General features: G+C 45.0%; 2 protein-coding genes across 13 annotated transcripts in view; both read right to left on the bottom strand.

The window, feature by feature from the left end:
- Window positions 1–22: 22 nt before the first annotated feature.
- Window positions 23–6,337, bottom strand: LOC146222163 (tyrosine-protein kinase receptor TYRO3). Of its 2 annotated transcripts, XM_084690993.1 has the most exons (15): window positions 5,868–6,334; window positions 5,497–5,558; window positions 4,417–5,035; window positions 4,131–4,286; window positions 3,650–3,976; window positions 3,345–3,516; window positions 3,083–3,174; window positions 2,816–2,926; window positions 2,626–2,706; window positions 2,443–2,535; window positions 2,206–2,327; window positions 1,973–2,082; window positions 1,530–1,689; window positions 1,240–1,373; window positions 28–664 (listed from the first exon to the last, which is right to left on the bottom strand). In XM_084690993.1, exons 1-15 carry the CDS (start codon window positions 5,962–5,964, stop codon window positions 331–333), a joined length of 2,670 nt encoding a protein of 889 aa, XP_084547119.1. In that variant the 5' UTR covers window positions 5,965–6,334; the 3' UTR covers window positions 28–330. The 2 variants fall into 2 exon arrangements, with proteins under 2 accessions (XP_084547118.1, XP_084547119.1); XM_084690992.1 differs by having other exon boundaries at window positions 23–664; window positions 1,973–2,327; window positions 5,868–6,337.
- A 708-nt stretch (window positions 6,338–7,045) lies between these two features.
- Window positions 7,046–25,672, bottom strand: part of ehbp1l1a (EH domain binding protein 1-like 1a) — a 30,891-nt gene continuing 12,264 nt past the window's right edge. For 4 of the 11 annotated variants that reach the window (XM_084690981.1, XM_084690983.1, XM_084690987.1 and 1 more), the window contains 19 exons: window positions 20,956–25,641; window positions 20,763–20,831; window positions 20,310–20,585; window positions 16,464–20,059; window positions 16,277–16,349; window positions 15,750–15,944; window positions 14,961–15,524; window positions 11,961–14,510; window positions 11,570–11,666; window positions 11,310–11,476; window positions 11,169–11,217; window positions 10,552–11,061; window positions 10,404–10,455; window positions 9,924–9,979; window positions 9,675–9,786; window positions 9,446–9,545; window positions 9,171–9,244; window positions 8,635–8,749; window positions 7,046–8,516 (listed from right to left, as the gene is read on the bottom strand). In XM_084690981.1, the coding sequence (XP_084547107.1) occupies window positions 8,423–8,516; window positions 8,635–8,749; window positions 9,171–9,244; window positions 9,446–9,545; window positions 9,675–9,786; window positions 9,924–9,979; window positions 10,404–10,455; window positions 10,552–11,061; window positions 11,169–11,217; window positions 11,310–11,476; window positions 11,570–11,666; window positions 11,961–14,510; window positions 14,961–15,524; window positions 15,750–15,944; window positions 16,277–16,349; window positions 16,464–20,059; window positions 20,310–20,585; window positions 20,763–20,831; window positions 20,956–25,641 (13,435 nt within the window). In that variant the 3' untranslated portion in view covers window positions 7,046–8,422. Of the gene's footprint in view, window positions 8,517–8,634; window positions 8,750–9,170; window positions 9,245–9,445; window positions 9,546–9,674; window positions 9,787–9,923; window positions 10,030–10,403; window positions 10,456–10,551; window positions 11,062–11,168; window positions 11,218–11,309; window positions 11,477–11,569; window positions 11,667–11,960; window positions 14,511–14,960; window positions 15,525–15,749; window positions 15,945–16,276; window positions 16,350–16,463; window positions 20,060–20,309; window positions 20,586–20,762; window positions 20,832–20,955; window positions 25,642–25,672 lie in introns of those variants that run through there. The other 7 variants (XM_084690984.1, XM_084690982.1, XM_084690985.1 and 4 more) reach the window with 7 other exon arrangements.

Genomic DNA, 25,672 nt, shown 5'->3' with positions numbered 1-25,672 from the left:
TGAGTTGAGAACAGATTTGAATCATGTGTTTAACTGTAGAGGCATTAAAATAAATCATAAAATATGTTTCCCATGTTGTAATTAATCATGTTTCCTAGAATCCTACTCAGAAAGCTCTACTAGAAGCAGGTGAAGCACAGCTGAACTCATACCCTCATCCACGATTTGTGTGGAATATCTTAGGTATTTATTCAACATTAGTTTGGAATGTGCAACCTTACACCATTATCTTTACAATCACAATTAAACATTTTCCTATCATATTTGTGGGGTATTGTCAGACATGTTTAAAAAGCAACAACAAATTATATTTTTTATCAGTACAGCCTCCTATTCCCCCTTCTTGACTGCTTTCCCAGTCTGCAGCAGGTAGCCATCCTCCCCCTCTTCTTCCGTATTTTTCTTCTTCTCTTCTTCATTGAGTAGAACTTTGGCAGGCGTAGGGGTGGGCAGGTAAACATTTCCCCTCGCAGCACCCTCTAGGTTGTCTCCCTGGGCGCCCCCTTGGCAGGCTGCCTCCAGGCCCTGGTTGATGTAGTGGGCTTCCTGGCAGGCCTCCAGGACCGGCAGAGCACACAGAAGGGCCTTCAGCCTCTCCCCCAGCTCCCTGAAACCAGGCCTCAGTGTAACGTCCCGCTGCCAACAGCTCTGCATCACCTCGTATCTGACAGAGAGAGAGAGACGTGTGTGTGTGTGGGAGGGGGGGTCGGGGGGTAGATAGAGGGGTGTGGGGGTAGATAGAGGGGGGGGGGTGGTACAGTAGGAAATTGAAAGTGGAAGAGGTTGAAAGACAATGAGAGAGAGGGAGAGAGAAAGGACATATGATTACAATGACAATGACACCCCTGTCCACGCCCTGTGTCCTCTAACCCCTGGTCACAGTGCCAATACAGCTCACATTGAATTCAATTAGAAACTAGGCAATTCATATTGCTATTGGGGAGCAACCAGGAGTACATTTTGTACGAACATCTCAGGTCGTCAACAACTCTGTAAGAGCAACCGACTGGAAATGAAGAGTTTTCACTCCGTAAAATGTAACACATCACATCTAGGCCAACTTTATGTTACATAATGCTTTTAGTTTTGTGATGATATAACTACCCTCAAAGGCGAGAACAATACTTTTGACTGTTCTTAACAGTCCCTCCTAACCCTACACCTCTCACAGCGCGCCAACACAAAGACTCTCTTGCATGAATTCATGTATAATAGAGTTGGAGTGAGGTGAGAACTGACAGCTGGGCGTCACAGTCTGGCTGTTTGAGCCTGTGTTCTCCCTCCAGATGCTCTAGGAGTTCATGGTTGTGTATTCCTGGATATGGAGTCCTTCCCCTGGATACAATCTCCCACATGGTGACCCCAAAGGACCACTGGGGATGACAAAGAGCAGGCAGATGGAAGATGAAAGAGACACACATGGATTGTTGGCATACACATTCAGTCACTGACTTGTGCATTGGGTAGCCTTTTGAGAAGGCTTTGCTCCGATAATGGATGGTAGAGCAGAAAGGTGAGCTTTGCCTTACCACATCACTCTTGCTGGTGTAAATGGACTCTGACAGGCTCTCTATGGCCATCCACTTGACTGGCATTCGGACAGACACTTTCTGCCTGTAGTAGTTGTTGCTGTAGATGTTCTTAGAAAGACCGAAGTCAGCCACACATACACGTAAGTCGTCCCCCAACCTGTGACAGAATGTTTTGTCGTGTTGAACTCAACTGTAATGTTAGCGCCTTAGCTTTGCAGCTTTAATACTGTGGCCTCTGAAAACCCCTTTCTTTTTCTGAGTCTATCTGTTGGGTTCAGAGATTTGCTCACTTCCTTCCGATACTGCCCTTAGCTGAATACAAATGGTGTTAGGACAGAGATGCAGTCTTCTTCTGAACAAGGAGGCTTTGATGTGTGATGCTGCCTGTTGCTGCGCAGTTCATTTTGATCGGCCTCACTGTCTCCCCCTGCTGGACTCACATGCAGTTGCGTGCAGCCAGGTCTCTGTGAAGGAAGCCATGGGAACTGAGATACTCCATCCCTGCAGCAATGTCAATCATGAAGCGTAAGAGACTCTGGTAGGGTACGAACTGGGGGGAACAGGAGAGGTCAATATCAAGATTAACTTTGACAATGACAATGTATCGACCATGTGTTTTTGCAAAGGTGAGAAACAGAGAGTGTGTGTGTGCATGTGTGTGTGTGTTTATCACCATGGGAATGTCCCCGTAGCGAGTAGCGACGAGGAAACGTCGCAGGTCTCCATGCTTCATGAAGGGCAAGATCACCAAAGGCACCGGCAGAGGGGAGTCCTGCTCACGCTCCAAAGTGACCCCTGCAGGACAAAGACAGCAGTTACACCCCATCTCACCAAACACAAGTGCTGCATAAGGGGGCTGAGGTTTAGAAAGTGCCAAGAAGGGTATCAAGGTGAATGACGGGAATCTTACCAAGAAGTTTGACCACATTTTCATGATCAAAATGCTTCATAATTTCTGCTTCCTTCAGAAACTCCTCCAAATCATCTTGGCTGTATATTCCAACTGCAGTAGCATGAAATGATGTCAGCAAACAATGGCAGAAGGACACTATACAGAGACCTAAGGGATATAGTTAATATAGTAACATATGACCTTTCATGGTCTTCACTGCTACTTTGATGTTGATTTCTTCCTCTGGGGAGAAGAGGCCTTCGTAGACAGTCCCAAACTCCCCTGGAAGAAGAGCAGAAAAACAGCATCTTTAAATCTTTTAAAAGTTTCCGGATGTAAGAAAATGAGGACATGAGCTCGTACTGAGTGAGAATTGTGAACTAAATCGTACCCTTCCCCAGCTCCTTGCCCAGGGTCAGTTTGTTTCGATGCACTACGGAATCCTTCAGGCCGGTCAGGAGTCTGTCACTGACACTCTCCAGAAACTGAACTGCCCCAGGCGCTGCCCGGAACAAGAGTCAGGAGAAGAGAGGGGGGCTTGGGTGGTGGAACAAGTGTGAAACCAGAAACCGTGTTTTGTTTTTCAACCTACGATAGTCACTTCTTGTCATTCGCATACAGCGCCGATTATTAATGACAGATTCGCTTTTTAAATCACCTGTGGTGATGGGCTCCGGAAGGTCGAGGTGAACGTCCTCATCACGGCGATATCTTACACCTGAGTGAAGAGGCAGGAAGACTGGATCCTCCCTGCAAAAACAGAGCTTATGTTATTACTAATGGTATTGAAGTCAACAGGATTAGGGTTACATTAGTTAACTCGTCAACACGTTCCCTAACGAGATAGAGCTAAGAGGTGGAACGCTACACTACAATTATCTACCATAAGGCTTATAAACAATGTGATCTTTCAGGTTTACCTAAGCTGGATGTTTTTACGGCGCAGAGTACACACAGCAGTCAAGACCAGGGCCAATAGGAGAAGGCTTCCCAGTAGTCCGCCCACAATCCCCCAGGTAGAAAAGTCTTCCTGCTGATGCTCAAGGGACTGAGGGTCATCAGTGACCTTCGTGACCTTCACTTTAGGAACAACTTTCAAAAGAAATGACAGGAACTTAAGCTTTAGTTTGTGTTTCCTCTGAAATATTTTTGATACAACAAGTGTCTTTGACGGTAACCAAGTGTTGACATCAGCAGTAGGAACTGATTCATTAGCCTGACTCACATCTGTGAATGACCACACTTGCAAGATTTGCTTCCGAGGGCTGGTGGTCAGAGACTGCGTTCCATGCCCTCACTGACAGCTGGTAGTCATAGTTTGGGTTCACCCCTGTGAGGTTGACTTCTGTGGTCGTCAATTGGGTTGAGGCAGATAGAAATAAATCCACGCATTTTTTCCACAGACCGTCTGTGTCACCCTCCCTCTCCTGACAATGCACATCGTACTTTACTTCCTGTCTCCCTCCTGTGTCGTGGGGAGGGCCCCAGCGTAGAGACAGCGTGGAGTTTTTCAGGCGCTGAACTGTCACATTCACTGGGGCGGAGGGACTTCCTAGGGAGGGACGATATCTTTGTAACTCATGCCAGTGGTATCATTACACAGAGAATCAAGTTAACCAGCTGATTAAGAAATTCACAAAACAGTTTCTACAAATGGTTTCATCCAGCTTTTTGGGACAGAGTATATGGTGCTTGAGGTTGCTTACGTGTGCATCCCATGTTGTATGGGTCACTAGGCAACCGTAAGTAGCCCTGGTCACAGACACACTCCACAGCACCCGCCCTGGTTGTTGAACTATTGGGTGGGCATAGACGACATCCTCCACTCTCGTTGGTTGGCTTGTGGTAGCCAGCGACACATGCTAAAATTGTTAGATTATAAAATTATTTAGCATACCTCAGGTGCATTTACAATACTTGAGCAGTTCTTTCAATATTGTCAGCATAGATTTTCCAATCTGACTCAATCTTTACTGTGAGATGTCTACAAACCTTGGCAGGTGGCCCCCACCCTCTGATGACCAGGGGGACAGATGCACCCCCCTTCCAGCGGCCCCCACACCCCATCCTCCTGGCAGGTCCTCTCACAGGGGCCCTCCTTCACCGCCCCCTCCACACAGACACCAGTCTGGGGCCCCGAAGCAGCCGAGGCCCCCTCAAACCTGACCAGGTCATGCACAAAACCTGGACATCTTTTATAGTACAGTCTAACAGAAGCTATGAAGACACAGTTTCCTGAAAAGGAGAACCGAAGATGGAAGCCGCGCTGTGAGAGCTGCCCAAGGTCCAAACCAACCCTGCGGTCAAAGTACTCTGGTAACTGCTTTGGCTCAAATGTGTCGGGAATAGCCTTCGACGTCACAAGGCTCAAAACGTTCCGACCATCTTGAAAGCTTGACAGAGCTTGGGTTGTTTCAAGCAAGTGGATCTGAAGGGGAATCGGCTGATTGGTAGGCTCCTCTTCCTGGGCAAATGTGATGTCCAATAGCAAGCGGTAGGCATCCTTCTTATCAATCCATTTGGTTAGTAATGACCTGCTCCTGGTGGGAGTGCAGGCCTGATAAACAGGGGCTGCACTCTCTGAACCCACCTGATAACGAATCTCATTCCACTAATGCAAGAAGATGGTAGATTAGTTGACTAGAGCAGTGGTCTTCAACCCTGGTCCTCAGGGCCCACTATCCTGTATGTTATAGATTTTCCCGCTGCTCCAGCACATCTGATTCAAATGAATGGGTTGTTATCAAGCTCCCCTGAAGCCTGATTATGACCAGTTCATTTGAATCAGGTGTGTTGGAGCAGGGAAACATCTAGAACATACAGGACAGTGGGCCCTAAGGACCAGGGCTGAAGACCACTGCTCTCTTGACATCGCAAGATTGAGGACAATGAGAACAAATTGCTTCAAAACATGGAATGACTCGCAGAAGCTATGTAACTCTGTTGCCAGTTGCTATGCTTTTTGTTAATCTTTTATCCTAAATACCAAACAAAGACCTTGTAAGCGTTTATTTTTGTCTTGAAAGAGGAGTTAGATTTACTTTTACTTTACTTTTAATGTATTTTACTTACTTCAGCTGGGGGGTAAGATTTCCATCCTAGTTTGTCCAGTTTCACAGAGTTGAACAGTTCCACTAGGAGAGAAAGGAGATTAAGGGAGGCAAGTTTCTGAAGAACAAATTGTCAATAAGAAAAGTATATCTGTTATATTTTTTTTGTGGGGGGTGATGCTATAAAATAAAAAGAACAGAGCACCATCAAAACTCAGTAATTGTAAAATGTAGGAAATCAGATAGAATCTTTGTTTGAAATCTAGCATAATTTAAAAAATTAATTTAGAAAAAAATACATAGGCTGAGACAGCAGATACAATTAACTTCTGTACATAAAACACAGATGACAAATCAATTATTTCAAACTACGTATATGAACATCTGGTTTACCTTCCTCTGATGTGTCTTCAGCTATGGAATACACAATATATAACCATGACCAAAGTACAGTACACCTGACAGACAAAATTAACCACAAAATTGTCATTTTTCCCAACCGCGTTCAGACCTGTCAGTGTTTGGCATTGATTAAATGACAAAACATTACTGCTGAAAAAAGGAGGAGGGTTTTGTTTTTTGTTTTATTATCGTTCCTGTTTCTGGACATGATTCCAGTGACGTTGCCTTGCCTGCTATTCTGAACCTACCCTCTTGAAGTAGCAGGAAGCCTTGAAAATAAAGGAATGTTGCTACGCCAGTGTAATTACCCTCCAAGAACAACACTCACTCCAGATCTGATAAATTGATACAACCCTATATCAAATAGTTCCGCTTTATATTCCTATAATATATGAGTCAGTTTTGTTGTATTTTTGATTACACATATTTTAGATAATCTTTTAATGAAATATAATACATGTGAAATATGTATTATATTTTCAAGTGCAAAACCATGCAATTTATATAACAAACAGCTATGGAGCAGGTGAGAAGATTAGAACGCACACAGTTATGACAAACTATTGGTCAATACATCAAACTTCTCTTTTCTATTTTTTGCTCGAGTCACAAGAATAAAAATTCTAAATACACTTGAGAGATAAGCAAAGTGTATATTGTGAAACTTTTTAAATGAGAAATGTGTTCCACTCATTGGAAGTAAAGAACTGTCGGTGCAGTTATTTGTCATATCTCTAATTGAAAATATTGAAATCATCTTGTTTAGTTTTTATTGTATTTCTAGAGTTGTGATTTTAGGGGCTACATATTCTCAACACTTGTATCAAGAGGCGAGTTTGCTCTTTTGCTACAAAAATCAATTATATTAAAAAAAAATTATACAGGAAAAAAATACCTTACCTATGCAGCAGACCATCACACAGGGGGATTTGAACCTGCAACCTCTTGATCTGCAGTGAAATTCCCTTGCTGTGAACTATCCCCATATATATTTTACATTGATTCAGAACCACCTGACCTTAACAGTTAGGGATCTCCATGACTGTGTTGTTGCTCTCATACAGTTCTGTTCACTAGCTTTGCAATAACTATCCCACTAAAGATTGAATGAACAACTTGAGTCATGATGTTTTGACAGTAAGGATATACTGTATAAAGTGAAGCATATCTAAGTCACAAATTATTCTCTTTATTTTCCAAACTTTACAAATAGTGCAAATTCAACAATAAAACAATTACAACTTTCTCCCAAAAGGCAGTTAACAAACTCAAACTCACACACACTCAAACACACCCTGGGAGTGATAAACATGACCACAGTTAGAAGAGTAACAGGGATGGGTATACAAGCTGGGAAATAACTTCAAACTATCTAAAACCAAAACAACATTACGTCTCACAAAATATGCCTAAACGAGCTAAGAAGTATCATGTTCCTGTAACCCTTATTTCTCATTTACTGCTCTCACGAACTGATAAAGTTATCTGATCCAGTATTAAAATACTGTAGAAATTCAGAAGTATTGATATTTCAGTCATGATAAACCTCTTCTATTCTGGTTAAAGGCAGGTGTTTTCTATACCACAGTGGCATATCAGTAACATTGAACATTTACACTATACACTAACATTAAGAGTGTATAGTGTTTCTTATTCATACTGCATCATAACTAATTTATGACCTGTTTAAGTTACACAATAAAATGACAGGTTTAAATGCAAGATATCTGGAGAATATCGATAAATAAAACCTATAAATTAAATGATTTTTTTCCCGCTTGGCTGACCTTTGTAACTGCCTTTTTCCCATTTCACCAAGTATCTCCAACTGTCTGCAAAATTCAACATACTGTAAAAAAAAACTTGAAACCTATAGCATTCCTTAGGCACATGTGTCCTTGTCTTTCTCAAGGAAAATGAACTACTCATATGAGTAAATCTTTGGTATACTTGGCACATTAGGACTGTAATACCCTTGACATTACATTCAGTGAAAAAAATTTCAGTTGAATACCTCAGTCAGCATACTGTAATAGTTCTTATACTTCAGTAAGGTGACCGGGCCTCATTTGCCTGTTTGAACCAACTCTATGCAGTCATTGATTATGTAACCCCATCTTACTGTAGTGTACTCACACGCTCACACACACACTCTCACACACACACACTTCATGCATTCACAATAAAGAGAGTATGTAACAACAGACACTTCAGAATATATGAAATCCACACACACACAAACTCAAATAGTGTCAAGTGATTGATCAACAGTCAGAGACAGGCTTCAAAAGGGGATTCAACCACATGAGCAAGGGAGCATGTTTTGCCTCAGAACAGTATGTATATGTCCTCAGAACAGTAAGTATTGCTCATTATACAGTAACAATACCTGCATATGCTGCTACAGTCGTATGCTCTTGGAGTGTCAGTTGTACTCCATTCTGGCATCACTAGATAACCTCAACACACACACACCCACACACACACACACACACACACACAGGGAGTGGACCAGGGGAGCCTTCCCATTGCTGACACCAGTGTAATCACTGCACCACACACTTCTCCTTGCGCTTGTCTGCGTACTTCCTCCTCCTCTGCTCAAGGCCTCTCTCCAGTCTCTCATCCTCCTCCAGAGCCCTGAGTGCAGAGGGAGAGAGAGACGCTGTCACAAACTGTGCATGTGTGTGTGTGTGTGTGTATGTGTGCGCATGAGTGTGCATGTGTGTGTATGCGCGCGTGTCCTCCGGTGTCTCACCCTCTCTCCTTGGCGTCGATGTCGTGAAGCAGCTCGTCTCTCTGGTTGACCAGGGACACCAGCTCCTGCAGCAGCAGCTGCTCCCTGTGCTGGTGGGCCTGCGTCTTCTGCCACTCTGGAGGGTGAACCACGCAGACCAGAGCGAGGACACAGGACAGAAGGATATGAGATGGAAGTCGGGAGACGTGGTCGAGAGCAGAGGGGGGTGAAGGGAAAGAGAGGGGAAGTGCTGTGTTTGATATTGGAATCCTCGACAGTTATGTTTTTCAATAGATTTAGCCTTCCTCTTATGTTTCTGCTGTTTCTATATGAAACACCAATATAGAGTGTCATGTCGTGTCATGGAAGAACAAAACGGAAACGCTGTCCTGTAGAATCGGTTCTGTATCTGCCTGAATTAGCCAATAAATGTTGCGTAAGTAGTGGTAAGAAAGAATAACACCAACACCCAGTCGACATGAAAAAAAATACTCTTGGTTCCTGTTTTGGGCGAGAAGTCAAGAAGAAATAATGTGAATAGTGTTCTTCTAACTTACCCTCCACAGCCATCATGTCTCGCAGTTCTTTGTTTAGCATCTCAAACTTCCTCTCCAAATCCTGCTCCTCCAGCCTGCATAGGACCAGGTACATGGGGTAGATTTAGTATATTTGTGTGTGTGTGTGTGTGTATATGTCTGTGTGTGTGTATATATGTGTATGTGCGTGTGTATATGTGTGTGTGTGTATATATATGTGTGTGTGTGTGTGTGTGTGTGTATACATATGTGTATGTGCGTTTATACATATGTGTATGTGTGTGTGTGTGTCTTACAGTAGCTGAAGGTGGTCCTGCCTCCTGATGAGGGCGTTTTTCTTGTTGACCAGCGTGAACCACTCCTGGATTAACTTCTCCTCATCCACCTTGTCACTGCCTGTGGTAGCAGAGCCCACAGGAATACTGTTTTACTCTACTAGCTCCGCAACATACACTGTACCAATACAGCACATATACAGGGCCTTAGTTCCCCCTCTCTCTCTCCTTTCTTCCCTCCTTCCCGCACCTGTCTCCATCAGTCGCCTGAGTTTCCTCTCCACCACATCTGCTCTGCTGTCGATGTGCTTCTGTTCCGCCTCCAGAGCCGACATTTCACTCAGGACGTACTCGCTGGAGTCCTGTCAGTACAGTGACAGACACACACTCACATACAAACCGAGGCTATATCCGAGGAAACTTCTAGAGCTGAGGGTGCTGTGGTTCTGTGTTAAAGTAGACCAGAGCCAACTTATTTGTGGTTATAATGAAGACTGACCTGGCCGTCCTCTGCCAGTCTGGTCTCCTCACCAGATGCCTCTAGAGCTTTGCCTTCTGGGAAGATCACAGACGTAAACAAACTCAAAACTGGAGTCAGGAAATACCTTCAAAACAACACAGAACCCCCTTGGGCTCAGCGTATAAAGCGTGTACCACTAAATAAAATACAATGCAACTCGATAACGGGGATTATGGGAATTCATTTTTAACTGGCTCATACAGAACATGAACATCTGCCAAAGTAAATTCCTTGTCTGTGCAAACTTTCATGGCGATTAAAACCCCCTCTGATTTGTGATTTCTGATGACCACAATGGTTGAGGTAATTGCTCAAAGGAATACAAGGGAGTTGAGTCATACCGCAATGGTTTCGATGAGGACTCCTGAGAATTACTATCATTACTTAATTCATTACTCATCATCAATACTGGAATATGGTACTTTTAGTTTCAGGTACAGTAACACATAATTAACTTGCCTGTCTCTGATTTTCTCATAGCACCAGCACTCTCCTCTTGACCCGACGCAGCCTGGAAAAACAACACAAGAATAGCAAGCGATAAGGCCGAGATATAGAGAACTTTAGACCCGGTTATGAGACGGAAGTAGAGAAAGACGTTTCCTACCTCTGCGGGATCACACTCCTCTGGAGAACTACTTCTCCTCTGAGACCGTCGTTTCTTCACCAGGTCTGCATCCTTTACATGGGAGAATCCAGACTTGGACAGGAAATGAGTTCGAGGTGGTGCCACTGGGGCCTGGGCACTCCCTGCACCTGCTGCTCGTTTAGTTCTGGGAGGCGGGACCATGTCCCTATTGGTCTTCAAATCTGCTTCATCCTCTGCCGCAGCACTCCCATTGGTGTCCAGGGTTATCCCCTCCTCCTGGAGCTTCTGGGCGTAGTAGCGGGTGGCCGCCTCCGTGTCGACGCCCTGCCGGCTCTCTCCGGCCACGGCGTAGCTCGACTCGCTGCTGTTCTTCTCGATGTGGAGGACGCTCAGCTCCTGGCCCATGAAATACGTGCGGATCTGGTTGAGGTAGGTCATCACAATGAGGCGGTCAGGCACCGCCAGGAGAACCATGTCCGAGGGCTCCATCAGCCGAGAGATGCCCACCTCGGCAAAGCCATCGAAGGCCTGGGTGTGGGGAGGAGATTGGGTGATTACAGAAGGAGATGTTCTGTGGGGGCTGGTTGATCGTGTAAAATTATGACGGCATGGCACACACACACAGAGATAATCACCTGCTTGTTGTTGCGCTTTATGTCATATGGGTCAAGCATTTCAAAGTTTCTAAAGAATGAGAAGGAAAATTAACATTCAACCCCATGAACGAACACAGAATGCTCAATAATCTTTTTTTACAAAGCTGATGTTTTTCATACATCTTGTCTGGGTGGAAGTGGTGGAGGATTGCGCAGAAGGCCAGACCATTCCTCCAGGACGTGCTGAAATTGGTGATCTTGACCCCCTTATGACCCTGGGTGACTTCCTGGCACCACTCCAGCAGAGACTGGCTGGAGGTGACCAGGCCAGGGCTGAACTCCAGTGCCTGAAGAATCAACAACACATTCACTGGGTAATAACCACTCCCACTGACCGTCACTCAGTCAACCATCTTATCTGTAAACTATTAGCGACATACATCTGAGGTAGCAGCACTGTCTTGGCGCTGTGGTGTTGACATCTGACCAGGCAATGGCGGAGCAAGGCCCGAGGACTCTTCGGAAGCATCCTGTTGCCTTTAGAAAAGCAAAAAAAAAAAACACCACAGACTTGTAGAGAAATATTAGCCTTCACAGTTCAACCATGGTCAAGGAATAAAGTGTGGTCAAAATGAGCCTGAACATGATGAACCTCCATGAGCAACAGAGTGATCTCCATGAGTAAAATGGAAAGTTCTATGTTAGAATAGCGAGAATGAACAGAAATGCAAAAAAAGGCATACACGGTTTAAATGTACATGGTCCACAAAACACACTTCAGACCTAGGTTAACCTACCTCTGTATTCCAAATTATTTTGTACTTAACTTACCCTTTCTCCTCTAAGTCACTGGTAGCTACTGCTATTGACATAAAGCCAAAGTCCACCTCTTCTTCAACCCCCATCTCTTTACTCGAGTCTGTCTCCGTCTGATCTGGCTCTCTGGCTCTGTCTACATGCAGCCAGTCCTCCTGTCCCGAGGCAGGAGTGGAGGCAGGTGTTGTTTCTGGGACGGCTCCATCTTTTTCACTGTCCTCAGTAACAAAGCTCTCAGTATCTGCAAAGGTCCAGCTTTCTGTGCTCTCCTCTAGTGCCTTCTTACCAGCCGTGACTTCCACTGAGTCTGTTGTCGCAGAAATTGTGGCGTCCGCTTGTTCTTGTTCTTCGGCAACATCCTGTGGGTCTACTTCCTGTTTCAACCCTGATGGGACTTGTACTGTAACAAACCCGTCATCAGACACCTCAGTACTTGTCTCCATTGATGCTGAACTCTCCATGACTTCCTGACTGGTTGGTTCTTCATCCGTCTGAGGCGGGGTTAGCTTGCTCTCAGGTGCATCACTTTGAGTAGAGATGGGAGAATCCAATGGAGGAATCAAATCAGAGAAGGACTTTAGGCTTGTCCTAGGACAGGGCATAGGGAAGAGAGAGGGGTAAGGTTCATCCCTCAGTGTCCTATCCTGGTCTGACATTTTTGGTGGTGATTCTAGCGGACATAAAGATAGGGGGCTGGGCGCATTGAAGTCGTCAGGGAAAGATCCACTCAGACGTTTCCTTCCCCTTGGTTTTGGAACAGGAAGACCCGCTGGTCCACCTGCCGGGTGTGCACTCTCACTGCCATCAATCTGGACCCTGCTCCTTTTCCTACGAAGGGGTACAACCAGCTCGTCGGGTGTCGAAGGGTCTCCAGGGGACAAAGGAGGGAGGCTGCTGCTCCTGTCGCCATGTTGAGGGGGATCCAGCCCTCTGGAGGTTGTAGGTGAGCGTCCCCTCTCCCTGGGGGGCCTGGTGGGTTCATCAGTGGTCGTAGAGGTATCGGACAGACCGGAAGAGGTGACGTCTGGAGGTGGGAAATCGTTGGGGAACGTGCCACTGAGGCGCTTCTTCACTCGTGGCATCGGGACTGGTAGGAGCTGTTCGACCTCCATCTTTACACGCGAGGCAGCGTCTTCTGCTGAGGCCACAGTTGGCTCCTCTTCAACTGTCTCGGTGGTAGCCATTTCGGTAGAAGTCTGAGACTGTTTTACTTGAGAGTCCCTGAGCGGGTTATTTATCGGGACAGGAGCTGTGGACGCTACAGCCGTGGTCTCTTCTGCACCATCTGATTCTCCTGATTTTGCTGAAGGACCTTGGGTTTTCTTGCACCTTGATGGGCCTATCATTCTGATGATTGAGAGTGGGGTAGTCTCCCCAACCCCTGAATCACTGTCTGTCTCTGTCTGGACAGGCTTAATAGGGAGATCATCTTGTGTCTTTGTTTTACATATGGTGGGGACTTCCTCAGTGGCCGACCGGCCAGAGATATCTTCCAGGTCATTGGGTCTCTGTGTTGGTTCAGGAGTGGCCTTTGATGCTCTCCTTGAGCGCACAGGAGGAACAAGCTCTGTTCCCGCCTCCGAAGTCTTGATGTCTTCGAGATGTGCTTTCTGAGAAGGTTCAGGAGTGAGACTCACCCTCCTCCTGGGAGGCTTGGGTGGAATCAGACCCACGGCTACTTGGACAGGTTTGTTCATGTCCTGAGGAGGCTCAGGACAGCTGGAAACTTCGGAAGCTGTTACGCCATGGGCCGGAACAGTGTCAGCGATGGTGTTCTCCTGGGAAGTTAAGCTTCCTGGTTCATCCGCTTTCTGTTTGGGAGGCTCAGCTGTGAGGCTATCTTTTCTCCTCAGAGGCCTGTGTGGTGGGTCTGAGGCTGGCAGCACAGCTTCGTCAGCTTTCTGTGGGGCTTCTGAAGGGACACTGCCATCTCTTTTCTTTACACGACAACGAGGGACGAGAGCGTCGGCTCTCTGTGATGAGTCTCTACTGCTGTCCCGTCTCCTCACTGGCCGAGATGGGACCACCTTGGTGTTGGCCTGAGCAACAGCACTTCCTGTCTCTAGAGGGACACTGCCATCTCTTTTTCTCAGCCTGGGAGGAAGGACCAATTCAGTCGTTGGCTGTGCACGGACTGACTGGCTAGCGGCACCAATTTGTGCGTCAGCACTCTGTTGAGACTCAGGAGGAAGACTGGCGTCTCTGCTCTTTGTACGGCGAGGAGGAACCACATCGAGCGATGCACCGTGAGGATTTGTGTTGCGATCCGGAGTTAGGCTGTCCTTTCTCCTCAAAGGACGCAGTGGAACCGTCGTTGTAGTAGGATTTGCAGTCATTTCACCTTGATCTCTGGCTTTCAGTGGAAGATCTGGAGGAATATCCCGTTGTGGCTTCCTGCCTCGCTGAGGCCGTACAACGTCTGTGTGTGGTTCAATTGAGAGGACCTGGTCTTCAGATGATTTGTCGAAGACAATTTCTCTTGGCACTGAAGATGTCTCTACCAGTGACTTGTCTGTGGAGGGCTGAGTGGCATTAGGAGAGGCCTCTGTGCTTGCGTGTTGGGGGCTTAAGGATGAAAAAGAATCACGTCAAACACAAATCTTTAATCTTTATGAATTCCCAATCCATAAACGGGCAACTATCATACGTGATTATAAACCCAAGTCCGTACCCAGGGGACAGGCTACAGAAGAAATCTCCCAGCAAGAAAGCAATCTAACTCCAAAACTCTTCATAATTTCTCTTAACAAACATGCACACTCACCAATTTCCCACACTGCACTACACTAAGCACACAGACATTGACCACCCTATTTAAGACTGCTGCTGCACCGTACTCCAGATAAGTGCCTTAGAATCACCAAGCAGCTTAGGGCTATTAAGACAGACACTAGATACAAGACAGTGAGCATTGATGAGCAAATCCAGAAACAAAGTTATGAATGTATAACACATTTGTACTCCACGCCGTGCAGCCACACAGTTCTTAGTAGGGTTTTATCCCCGGAGACTCACCCCTTGTCCAGAGAAGCTGATAGTTCTGCTCCCATTTCATCCTTCAAATTCTCTACTGGCTTCTCTGCTACCAAACCTTCAACACAACCTGATATCTGTCTCAAATCTTGCCCTGTGACAGCTGGTTTCTCTCCTAGATGATCCCACGAGCCAGCCGAAGTCTCCTCTTCCTTTGCTACACCAAAGTCTTCTTTTGAGATCTCTGAAAGGTCAGCTGCCGTGAGTGGGGGCCATTTCTTCATACTACCCGGGCCTACTGCTCCAACAAAACCATCATCACTGTATGTGGTTGGGGATGGAGATTCGGATCGATCTCCTGCTGGAGTCCACATGTAGGGTTCAGCAGTTGTGGGAAGATCAATGGCTATATTGGTTTGAACCAAGCCTTCACGGTGTGCTGACTCCACAGAGATTGCATCCGGAATGAGGGGAGAGGGATCTGGGAGAGTGGTAGAGGTACTACCTAAGTGGATCTCTGTTTCCACAGAGGATGAAAGGACCTGGTTTGCCCCTTCAGCTGGAACGGAGCTGGAAGGCCCCAAAATGGACGCTACTGTTTCATAACTACAAGAGAGGGATACTAAAGTCAGGAATTGAAATCCTTAACAGGCATGCTATATGCTACAGTGTAGCATTTAAGGTTTCAATACTACAGATGATTCACACATCTGTCAGGAATTTAGAACTACTGATTACGTTATGAATGCAATGAAATACAAACAAGTAAGACAAATGGAATTAACTGGTGAGTCTCTGAGGGGATCAACTTCACACCAATGGCCAACTCACCCTCTGTGGAAGACACCTACAAGGGCCTGCACAAGGCCTGAGGGCTCTTTCTCTGTCTCTGAGTCCTTTTCTGAGTCCTCAGCTTCCAGCACTTCCCACTCTAAAACTAGCTCTGACTCTGTGCTCTCCCAAGATTTCTGCTTGGGATGGAATTCTTCTTCCGAAAGCTTCTCTCTATGATGGTTGCTAGGGACACTGATATCATATAAGCATATGCATATTGAGAACAATGTCTCCACAGATTCCATGCCACAAGAAGAACAGTGGATGAAATGCACTGCAGTAAAATATTGATACTGTAGATTACTCATGATGTTCTCATGTTACTCAATTGAGTCTGCATTATTTGATCTAAACTATCTGATCATACACATCACCAACCAAACCATGCATTCTAAGATGTGTCTAGATCTACTATGCTATCGTTTATGTTAACCAGCAAATAAAGTGAGACAAAAAAGACCAGCACCCTTATGTATCCAATTTCACTGCAACCCATGCATGGAGGCCTAGACGTATTCACTTACCCCTTATCTACAGCAAGATCTGCCATTTCTCTCTCACCATCTTTCAACTCTTCTTCGACACGCAAAGTTTTCACTACAAACCAAATAAATGAGTATGATCCAATGCAATTTTGAGGAATTACACTGTTTCAGAAATGACTTTAAGGTAATAGGAGCCAACCTTAAAGCAATGGAAATTAGAGCTTACCATCTCCAGAATCTGAACTGCACGGTAGATCATTGAGGTGACCAGGTTTGCTTGTTTCCTTGGGGCGTGACGGTGGCAGAAGGGCAGCTATTGCTTTCGGTGGAGATATGGATGGTAATCCAGGGATACGACTCTCAGCTGGACATGAGGGTGCCATTGCTACCATATTCTTCATTTTTTCAATGTCTTCTGCTGACACAGATGTAATAATGGCTTTCTTATTTTTCTCTGGCTTCTCAAAGAGGGGCTTAGTAATTACTACCTCTGTATTCTTCTGATCTGAACTAACCACTCTTGCTGATGGGAATCCAGGAATAGCTGAAACATATGGGGCAGATGCAAGTAAACTTGTGATGTTTGGGGATCTATTTTGAATTTTAGCTGAAGGGAAACCAGGCATAAGAGTTTCTCTTGGGCATGATGGGACCATGAACAACATACTGCTCATTGCATCACTAGAGGGTCTTTCCTGAGCTTGACAGACTGGTGTCAAGATGTCTAATTGCTTTTTCTGTGGCTTTACCCACAAAGGGTTTGATTCTAGTAAGCAATCTTCTCTTGGGCCTTTAGAGGTGGATGGGAAACCAGGTAGGCAGGAGGTTTTGTTGTTGTAAGGGACCAGACTCAGCATATTTGGCTCCCTAGCTTTGGGATTAGGTGCAGAGGGGAAGCCAGGAGTCCTGGCAGCTTCTGGACAAGACGACACCAAGGCCACCATTTCTTTAATGATTTCCCTGTCTTGTTTTGGACTGTCTATTGCAAAAACAGTTTCCTTCTTTTTCTTGTGAAGTTCTTCCCACAGTGGGTTTGGGTCAACAAGCCAATCCAAGTGTTCCTCAGTGGTTGCAATGCCTGGGAGACTTGAAACTTTGGGGCATAAGGGTACCAGACTCATCATCTTGTGTTGTGGTGCGGAGGGGAAGCCAGGAATCTTTGCAGCATGTGGGCAAGATGGTACTAATGCAAACATGTTTTTGGAAGTATCTATGCCAAGTTCTGCTTCATGAATAACAAACGTTCTCTCTTTTTGTGGTTGCTCTATCAATGAACCGTGTTTAGTGACCCATTCTGCTTGCTTATCATATTTAAGTGAGGCAAACCCTGGGATATTAGAGACTTGGGGGCAGAGTGGGAGCAGATTGACTATATTCGGTCCATAATACACAACTTTAGGATTTGGAACAGATGGAAAACCAGGTATACATGACAGTTTTGGACAGCATGGCACCAGAGCCAGCATTGGTGTCGTCATGTTTGCTTCTTTTCTAGATTTTTCGATCATTAGTGTCCTGTTCTTTGGTTCCTTCTTCCACAGCGGTTCAGTTTCTGTAAGCCATTCTTTCCTCTTAGTTTGATCAGATGATGGGCAGCCTGGAATAGTTGAGCATTTTGGAAGAGAGAGTGAAAGATGAATCATACTTGGCATTGTCCCAAAATATACCACTCTGGGCAGTGGGACAGATGGAAAACCAGGGGTCAGGGCTGCTTTTGGACAAGTTGGTACAAGGGAAACCATTCCTTTCATATCATGATTGCCTTTTTCAAATCCATCGATAATTAATATCCGCTTTTCCTTAATTTCTTTCTTCCATAATGGCTGACAGTCTGTTTGCCAGTCTTTACTGTTAGCTTCCTGAGTGGATGGGAAACCAGCCATACTGGATACTTTGGGGCATGATGGAAGAAGGTTGGAAAGATTTGGTGCATAGTAGACTACTTTGGGTTGTGGCACTGAGGGAAAACCTGGAATACGAGCATGTTTAGGACAGGATGGCACTATAGCCATCATTGCTTTTACTTCATCTTTGTCTTGATCTGATCTTCCGTAGATTACAACTGACTTCACCTTCCTATGTTTTTCCCACAATGGATGAATACTAATAAACCAGTCTCTTTTAGAAGCCTCCAATGATGAGGCAAAGCCTGGAATACAAGAGGATTTTGGGCAAGATGATAGTAGGCTTAGCATACTTGGTTCACAGCGAACCAGTTTGGGTTTGGGTACAGACGGGAATCCGGGTATAAGAGCCTCTTTTGGACAGGAAGGTACCAAGAGCACCATAGCTTTCATCTGATCTTTCACCATCACATCTGGTGTGTATGCAGTCACCATGGGCCTCTCCTTCAATTGCTTCTCCCATAGTGGTTCCTGATATGTCACCCATGTATTCCTACTATCTCCATCAATGGATGGCATACCTGATATACTGGACACTCTTGGGCACGAGGACAACATATTAACCATACTAGGTCCATAGTAAATGTGTTTTGGTTCTGGTACTGAGGGGAAGCCAGGAGTCCTTGCCTCTTTTGGACAGGATGGCACCAGAGCTGACATTCCGTTCATTTTACCTTTATCTTCATTTGATATGTCCATGAATGTAATCTTTTCCTTTGTCTGCTTCTCCCATAGGGGTGTATGATTCATAAGCCAGTCTTGTCTATCAACGGCCTCAGTAGATGGGAAACCAGATACACTTGAGACCTTTGGGCAGGACGAGAGAAGCGATCCCATATCTGAACTGGAGTGAGGCATGGAGGGGAAACCAGCAGCCCTAGCTTTTTTTGGACAAGCTGGTACCATAGCTACCATGCCTCTTGTCATCTCTCCTCCTTGGTAGCTGTCTATTGAGACAGTGCTTTTGTCTTTGACTTGTTTTTCCCAAAGTAACACTTTGTCTTTTGGCCATTCTTTTGTATAATTTCCCTCAGTGGATTGAAAACCTGCTATACTTGAAACTTTGGGGATAGACAACAGAAGATTAACCATATTTGATTCTATCTCAGTCTTGCGCCGGGGGAAGGAGGGGAAGCCTGGAATGCTGGCAGCTTCAGGGCATGTTGGCGCTAAGGCAACCATTTCCTTCATAGCTTCCTTATCATATTTTAAGCCCTCTCTGTTGAAAAAAAGCTTTTCCTTTGGAGGTGCCTCCCATACAGGTTCTTGACTTATATACCAGTCTTTTCTACTAGCATCAGCAGTAGATGGCCAACCAAGCAGACCAGAATATTGGGGGCAAGATTGTAAAAGGTTTACCATACTTGGACTAAAGTGAACAGCTTTTGAACGAGGCGTTGAGATAAAGCTGGGACTCCTGGTCTCATTATGGCAAGGTGACTTTATATCCACCACGTGCTTCCTTAACTCTTTATCTTCCATTAATTTGTCCAAATGGGACGTGGATGCAATGACCTCTGTTTCTCCGACGGTGTATGGATTGTTTCTGATTGTTTCATTATCTGAACACTCTCCGTCGTCAAGTCTTGGGTAAGATGGCAGTACATTTTCCATATAAAGTTCATGCTCTATTTTCTCTTCCCTAAGCTTTGGTTGCTGTGCAGATGGAAATCCAGGTATGGTGGCAGCATTGGGACAAGATGGAACCATGTCTGAAATTCCTTTCATTGTCTCCCTTTCGTGCGGTGATATATCCATTGCCAGGTCTAGAGCCTCCTTTGGAGCCCTCTCCCATAATACGGTCTTGTCCACCAGTGCATCCTTTAAGTGAGCCTTTGTGGTCGTTTCCCTGGAGGGAAACCCTGGTGATGTAGCAACACCTGGACACGATGGCAGCAAAGGAACCATGTTTTCAGGTCTGAGAAGAGGGGAAACTCTGGTCAGTCTAAGATGACTTACAGCAACCCAAAAAAGCGATTCTATAGCCAAAAACATTCATGCTTGATCTGTGAAGAAAGACTAAAGTGTCACTCATTGCATGCTTTTTAATCCAACAATATTACAACTGTACTATGACCAACAATCTGTGAATGCTGGACCAAAACTATAAAACCAGGCGGATTAAAGTAACACAAGCAAGCAGTGATTCTGGGGTTTCCGACACTTACCCCCCACCAGTGTGTGTGATTGCATCCACTGTTTCCACTAATGCAGTAACCACCTTCGTCTCCCTAGCCAATATAGTCTCCTTTTTCTCAACATCTAAACCAGATTCTGACACAAATACTTTATTTACTGTAACATCCATGGGTGATTCCTTAAAGGCCACTATTGATTGACCATCAACTAAGTTCAGATTGGTTTCCTTTGAATCTTTTTTAACAGCTCCTTTCATCTCATTTAATACTAGCTGTCCTTCTTGGGTTGGAGACGGAGGAGAGGGGCTGAAAGACAGTAACATGAACAAAGGAACGCCATGAATACGATGAATCATAAAGTAGAAGCACAACATGCGTAAGGCAGTGATTAGAAATCCCAAGGCTGTCAGTCAGGTGTTGATCAGTACAAAACAGCCCAAAAAGCCAACAGCTACCATACATTTGCAAACCAACTTAACCCACCTCTCTCTGACAGTCAAGAATAATGGCATATCTGTGGGCATAGAGTGCCACATTCTGCAGTATAAGTGTCTGAAAATAGAGTCCAAAAGCAAATGTTTCAAACACTATCCATTGACTGCAGCGAGAGACATGTTAAAACAAATGCTATCATGCAGCTTCTAAGTTGTCTGCTATCCTTGTCCCACTAACTCACCCTTTTTCTAGAATGCCCACTTCTTGAGCCTCATTTTGTGTCCAAAAGACCCCTTCCACTCTGAGCCCCTCCATCACTGAACCATCTTTTGATCCTTGTACTTCCTCTTTCGCCACTATTTTGATGTCACTGCTTTGATGAGCTTTTCCTCCACTGTGGTGAGACATTTGGGTTTGTACAGATGACAGTTCAGAGACTGGGGTCTTGCTTGGCCTGGGAAGCAACATTGCCTCCATCCTTTTCTTGACATCATCTGGTACATCATGGTTGGAATTAAAAGATCCCACTGATGCTTCTTTATGGGACTTTTCTCCAACTGGCATCTCCTCTACCGGCCACTGTCGAATCAGAATCTCTCCTCTATGGCCTGTAACTGCTGCAGAGACTTTAGAACCATTCGAGCGGCATGATTCGATCGAAGCTGTAAAAGATTCCTTTATTCTGTGTTTTGGGGTTGATGGAAATCCAGGTATCCTGGCTTTCCTTGGACATGTTGGTTCTAAAGCCATCATGTGTTTCCTCAAGTTTTTATCAGATCTTATAATATCAATAATCGGGGGTGTATGTATTGTTACAGCACTCTCTTTCAATGGTTTCTCCAGCAATGGTTTATTCCCCAATGGCCAACCCTTTACTCGACTCTCTACTGTATGTGTATTTGTGGATGGAAGCCCCAGAATAGAAGACAACATAGGACATGTTGGTACAATATCTACCATACTTGTAAGCTTTTCTACATTAAGTTGTGACAGAGAAGGAAATCCTGGAAAGAGCGCAACAATTGGACATGATGGTACAAGAGACACCATAGCATTTCTCACGAGTTTGTGTCTGTAACAACTCTGTCCCTGAGATAGGGATAATATCTGAGTCCTAGCTAATGTCTTGAGCGGTTTCTCCCATAATACACTCTTAACTGTGGGCCAGTGCTCTACTCTGATATCAGACAATGACGACTGTCTCGAAGGAAAACCAATGATGCAGGAACTTTCAGGGCAAGTTGATGACAGACAAGTCAAAAATTGCTCTTTCTGAACCCTACTGACACAAACCACTTTAGATGGAAAACCAGGGATGGTGGCATGTCTTGGACAGGATGGCACCATACTCAGCATTATTTCTTTGTCTCTCAATGACATCTCAATTGGGTGAAACTGACAAACAATCCCCTTTCTTTTAGTCAATGGTTTATTCCACAATGACTGCCTGTTTACATGCCAACCAACCTTTGACATTTCCACAGGGTCTCTGGATGGTAAACCTGGAACTGTTGTATGCTTTGGACAGGTGGGTAAAATATTTAGCATACTAGGGGCTTTCTCAAGTCCAAAAATACTCTGAGGTCTCTGTTTACACTTTGAAGGAAAGCCTGGAATAGTAGCATTTCTAGAGCAGGGCGGCAACATTGAAACCATAATTCTTACCATTGCTTTTTCTTTGAAAGATTGACTCGACTGAATAACAACTTTTGCTCTTTTCTTTAATGGTCTGAGCAACAAAGGCCTCTTACTGGCATGCCAGTGACCTTCATCTGTATCTACTGGTACTCTTGATGGCAAACCAGAAACTCTGGAGCTCCTAGGACAAGTGGACAACAGGCTATGCATAACTGGAGTTTCTACTAACTTCAGCTGAGAGGGCAACCCTGGAATACTGGTCTTGAGTGGACATGATGGTAACATAGCTGCCATTTCTTTCACAAATTCTTTGTTGTCGTATGATGTACAGACATGTGAACACATTTTCACCTTAACTTTATGTAATGGCCTCTCCCACAGAGATTCTCTCTCTAAACACCATACTTTATCTTCAGAATCAACAGGTTGTTTAGATGGAAAACCTGGAATCTGGGATGATTTAGGACAGGTGGGAAGTAAACACATCCTACTTGGTGTGTCTGCTTGCCTCTGTGGTGCAGAGGGGAAGCCTGGAATACTAGCCTGTCTAGGACAAGTTGGCACCATTGCTACCATCCCATGAATGTTTTTATCATGAGTTTGGTAAATTGGCAAAATCAACACGTGACCTTTCTTTAGTGGCTTCTGCCACAGAGAACATCTGTCCACAAATATATCCTCATTTTTGACTGATTGTCTTGAAGGTAACCCTAAAACTCTTGCTACCTGAGGACATGTAGGCAAGAGGTATACCATACTTGTCTCTTGCCTTGGTGCAGAGGGGAAGCCTGGAATTCTAGCCTTACTTGGACAAGATGGTAACATATTTGTCATATTTGTAACCATTTTACAAGGAAAATGTGACATGTCCTCAAAGTGAAGCAATCCTGGCCTTTGTGCGAACACCTTGTTGAACAGAGACTCTCTATTCACTGGCCACTCAACTGCATGTGCCTGGTCAATACTTGGTAAGCCAGGAACCCTCGATACTTTTGGACAAGAGGGACGTAGATTTACAATGCTTGGGATTTTAGCTGTCCTCTGTCTGGGTGCAGAAGGAAACCCAGGTACACTGGCCTTTCTTGGACAAGATGGCATCAAATCTACCATGTTTTTCCACATTTTGTCATCTTTATAGAGAGATGGAGAGATTATTGATAGATCTTTTTTCTGCAGTGACTTTTCCCACAACAGCCTTCTGTCCACAACCCAATCTCCATCTTTGGATCCAGCTGATTCTCTTGATGGGAAGCCCGGAACTCTTGCTACTCTTGCACAAGTAGGAAGAAGGTCAACCATGCATGGCTCTTGTCTTTGTACAGTGGGAAACCCAGGGATTCTAGTCTGCCTTGGGCAAGATGGCACCAAAGCGAACATCCTCACTATTTCTTCATCTTTACACTGAACTGGAGGCATAGGAATATCAAATAGGTGACTTTTCTTCAATGACTTCTGCCATAGTGGACTACGGTTTACAAGCCAAGCTTCATCCCTACATCTCCGTGGCTGTACTGAGGGGAAACCTGGAACTCTGGCCACCTTAGGGCATGTAGGAAGAAGGTTAACCATACTTGGCTCTCGTTGAGGTGCCGAGGGAAAGCCAGGAATGCTAGCTTGTCTTGGACAAGATGGTAACAGTTTGACCATGTCTTTTATGTGTTTGGCATTCTGACATAATAATACTTTAATCCCATATTGTGGCTTTTTATTCAGTGGCCTCTCAATGAACGATCTTCTCAGAGCATGCCAGTCAAGATTCTTTGACAGATTTTGATGTCTAGATGGTATACCAGATACCTTGGTTATGTCAGGACATGAAGGCAGAAGGCTCACCATACTTGGTGTCCCAGCTAGCTTTTGTGGCACAGTAGGGAAGCCTGGGATAGAGGTCTCTTTTGGACAAGAAGGCAACAGCCTAAACATATCCTCATATTTACTCATAACTGGAGAAACAGATGGTATTAAGAAATCATATTTCTTCAATGGCTTCTGCCACAGTGGCCTTTTGTCAACAGCCCAATCTTCATCACTAGACTTGACTGGGTCAGTAGAAGGTAAACCTGAAATTCTAGCTCGTTTGGGGCAGGTAGGCAAAATGTTTACCATTCTGTTTTTGGGCATTGGTGCTGAAGGGAAGCCAGAAACACTGGCTTTTCTTGGGCAAGTAGGCAACATGTCTACCATTTTCCTCCTCGTTTCAGCCTCCTCCATAGTGACTTCCTTATTCATCTGTAGAATACATCCTTCTCTTATCCTCACTGGCTTTTCCCACACTGGATGTCTGTCCACAATCCAGTCTTCATCTCTGGACATGCCTGTCTCTCTGGAGGGTACACCTAGAATGCTGCTTTTCCTGGGACATGTAGGTAGAAGGTCAACCATGCAGGGCTCTTGTCTTGGGGCAAACGGGAAGCCAGGAATAAGGGATGCTCTTGGGCAGGATGGTGTCATATCCACCATTTTTGCACACATTTCACGATCCCAATAAACTCCATCAACATTATCTAAATGTGATAATAAGGATCCTGACCTCTTTTGAAAAGATATCTTGACCAGGGAGTTTCTTTCCACTGGCCAGCCAGCTGACTGCGTCTGACTTAAAGAAGGCAATCCAGGAATACTTGAAGCTTGGGGACAGGTTGGCAGTAGATTAGCCATACTCGGTGTTCCCAACATCTTAGAAACCTCTGCATTGGGCTCTGTATCAGACGTAAATACATGAACAGAGTTTTCATTTTGAGAAGATGGGAGTAATGCTACCGTTACTTCCAATTGATCGTCTACATACTCTACATCTAAACCACCAAAGGAGGAAGGTCTCATAGCTGCCTGCTCCTTCTGTGATACCTCCCATAAGGGCTTTTCATCCTCATGTAAATTACTATCCTGAAACTCAGCAGTTTTGTTTGGCTGCCTTGATGGCAAACTTGCTGAACTGGACACTGTTGTGACACATGGTGCCAGGTTAACTTTAAGAAGCTCCATTTGGAGTTCTGGGGTTTCCATTTTGTGTTGGGGTGCGGAGGAAAAACCGGGGATGGTAGCCAGCTCGGGACTGCTTGGCACCATGGAGGCCATGTTGTCCTTGGATTTCTGGTCCTGGACAGATTTCTGATTGGCTGGAGTGATTCTGGGGCTCTCTCTCAAAGGCCTCTCCCTAAGTGGGTCCTTATCAAGTGACCGCTGGTCAGAGTGTGCCTCTGATTTTTTGGTTACTATTGTAGAGGGGAAACCAGGAGAACTGGCGACTCTTGGACAAGATGGAAGCAATGTGTCCACGCTTTCAGTTCTAAAGGGACAAGCACACCAAAAAATATGTC

This window comes from Hypomesus nipponensis, chromosome 25 (assembly GCF_054491055.1).
Source record: "Hypomesus nipponensis isolate SF chromosome 25, ASM5449105v1, whole genome shotgun sequence".
Taxonomy (NCBI): Eukaryota; Metazoa; Chordata; class Actinopteri; order Osmeriformes; family Osmeridae; genus Hypomesus; species Hypomesus nipponensis.
The sequence above is the reverse complement of the archived record's forward strand: the minus strand, read 5'-3'. Positions and strand labels throughout refer to the sequence as shown.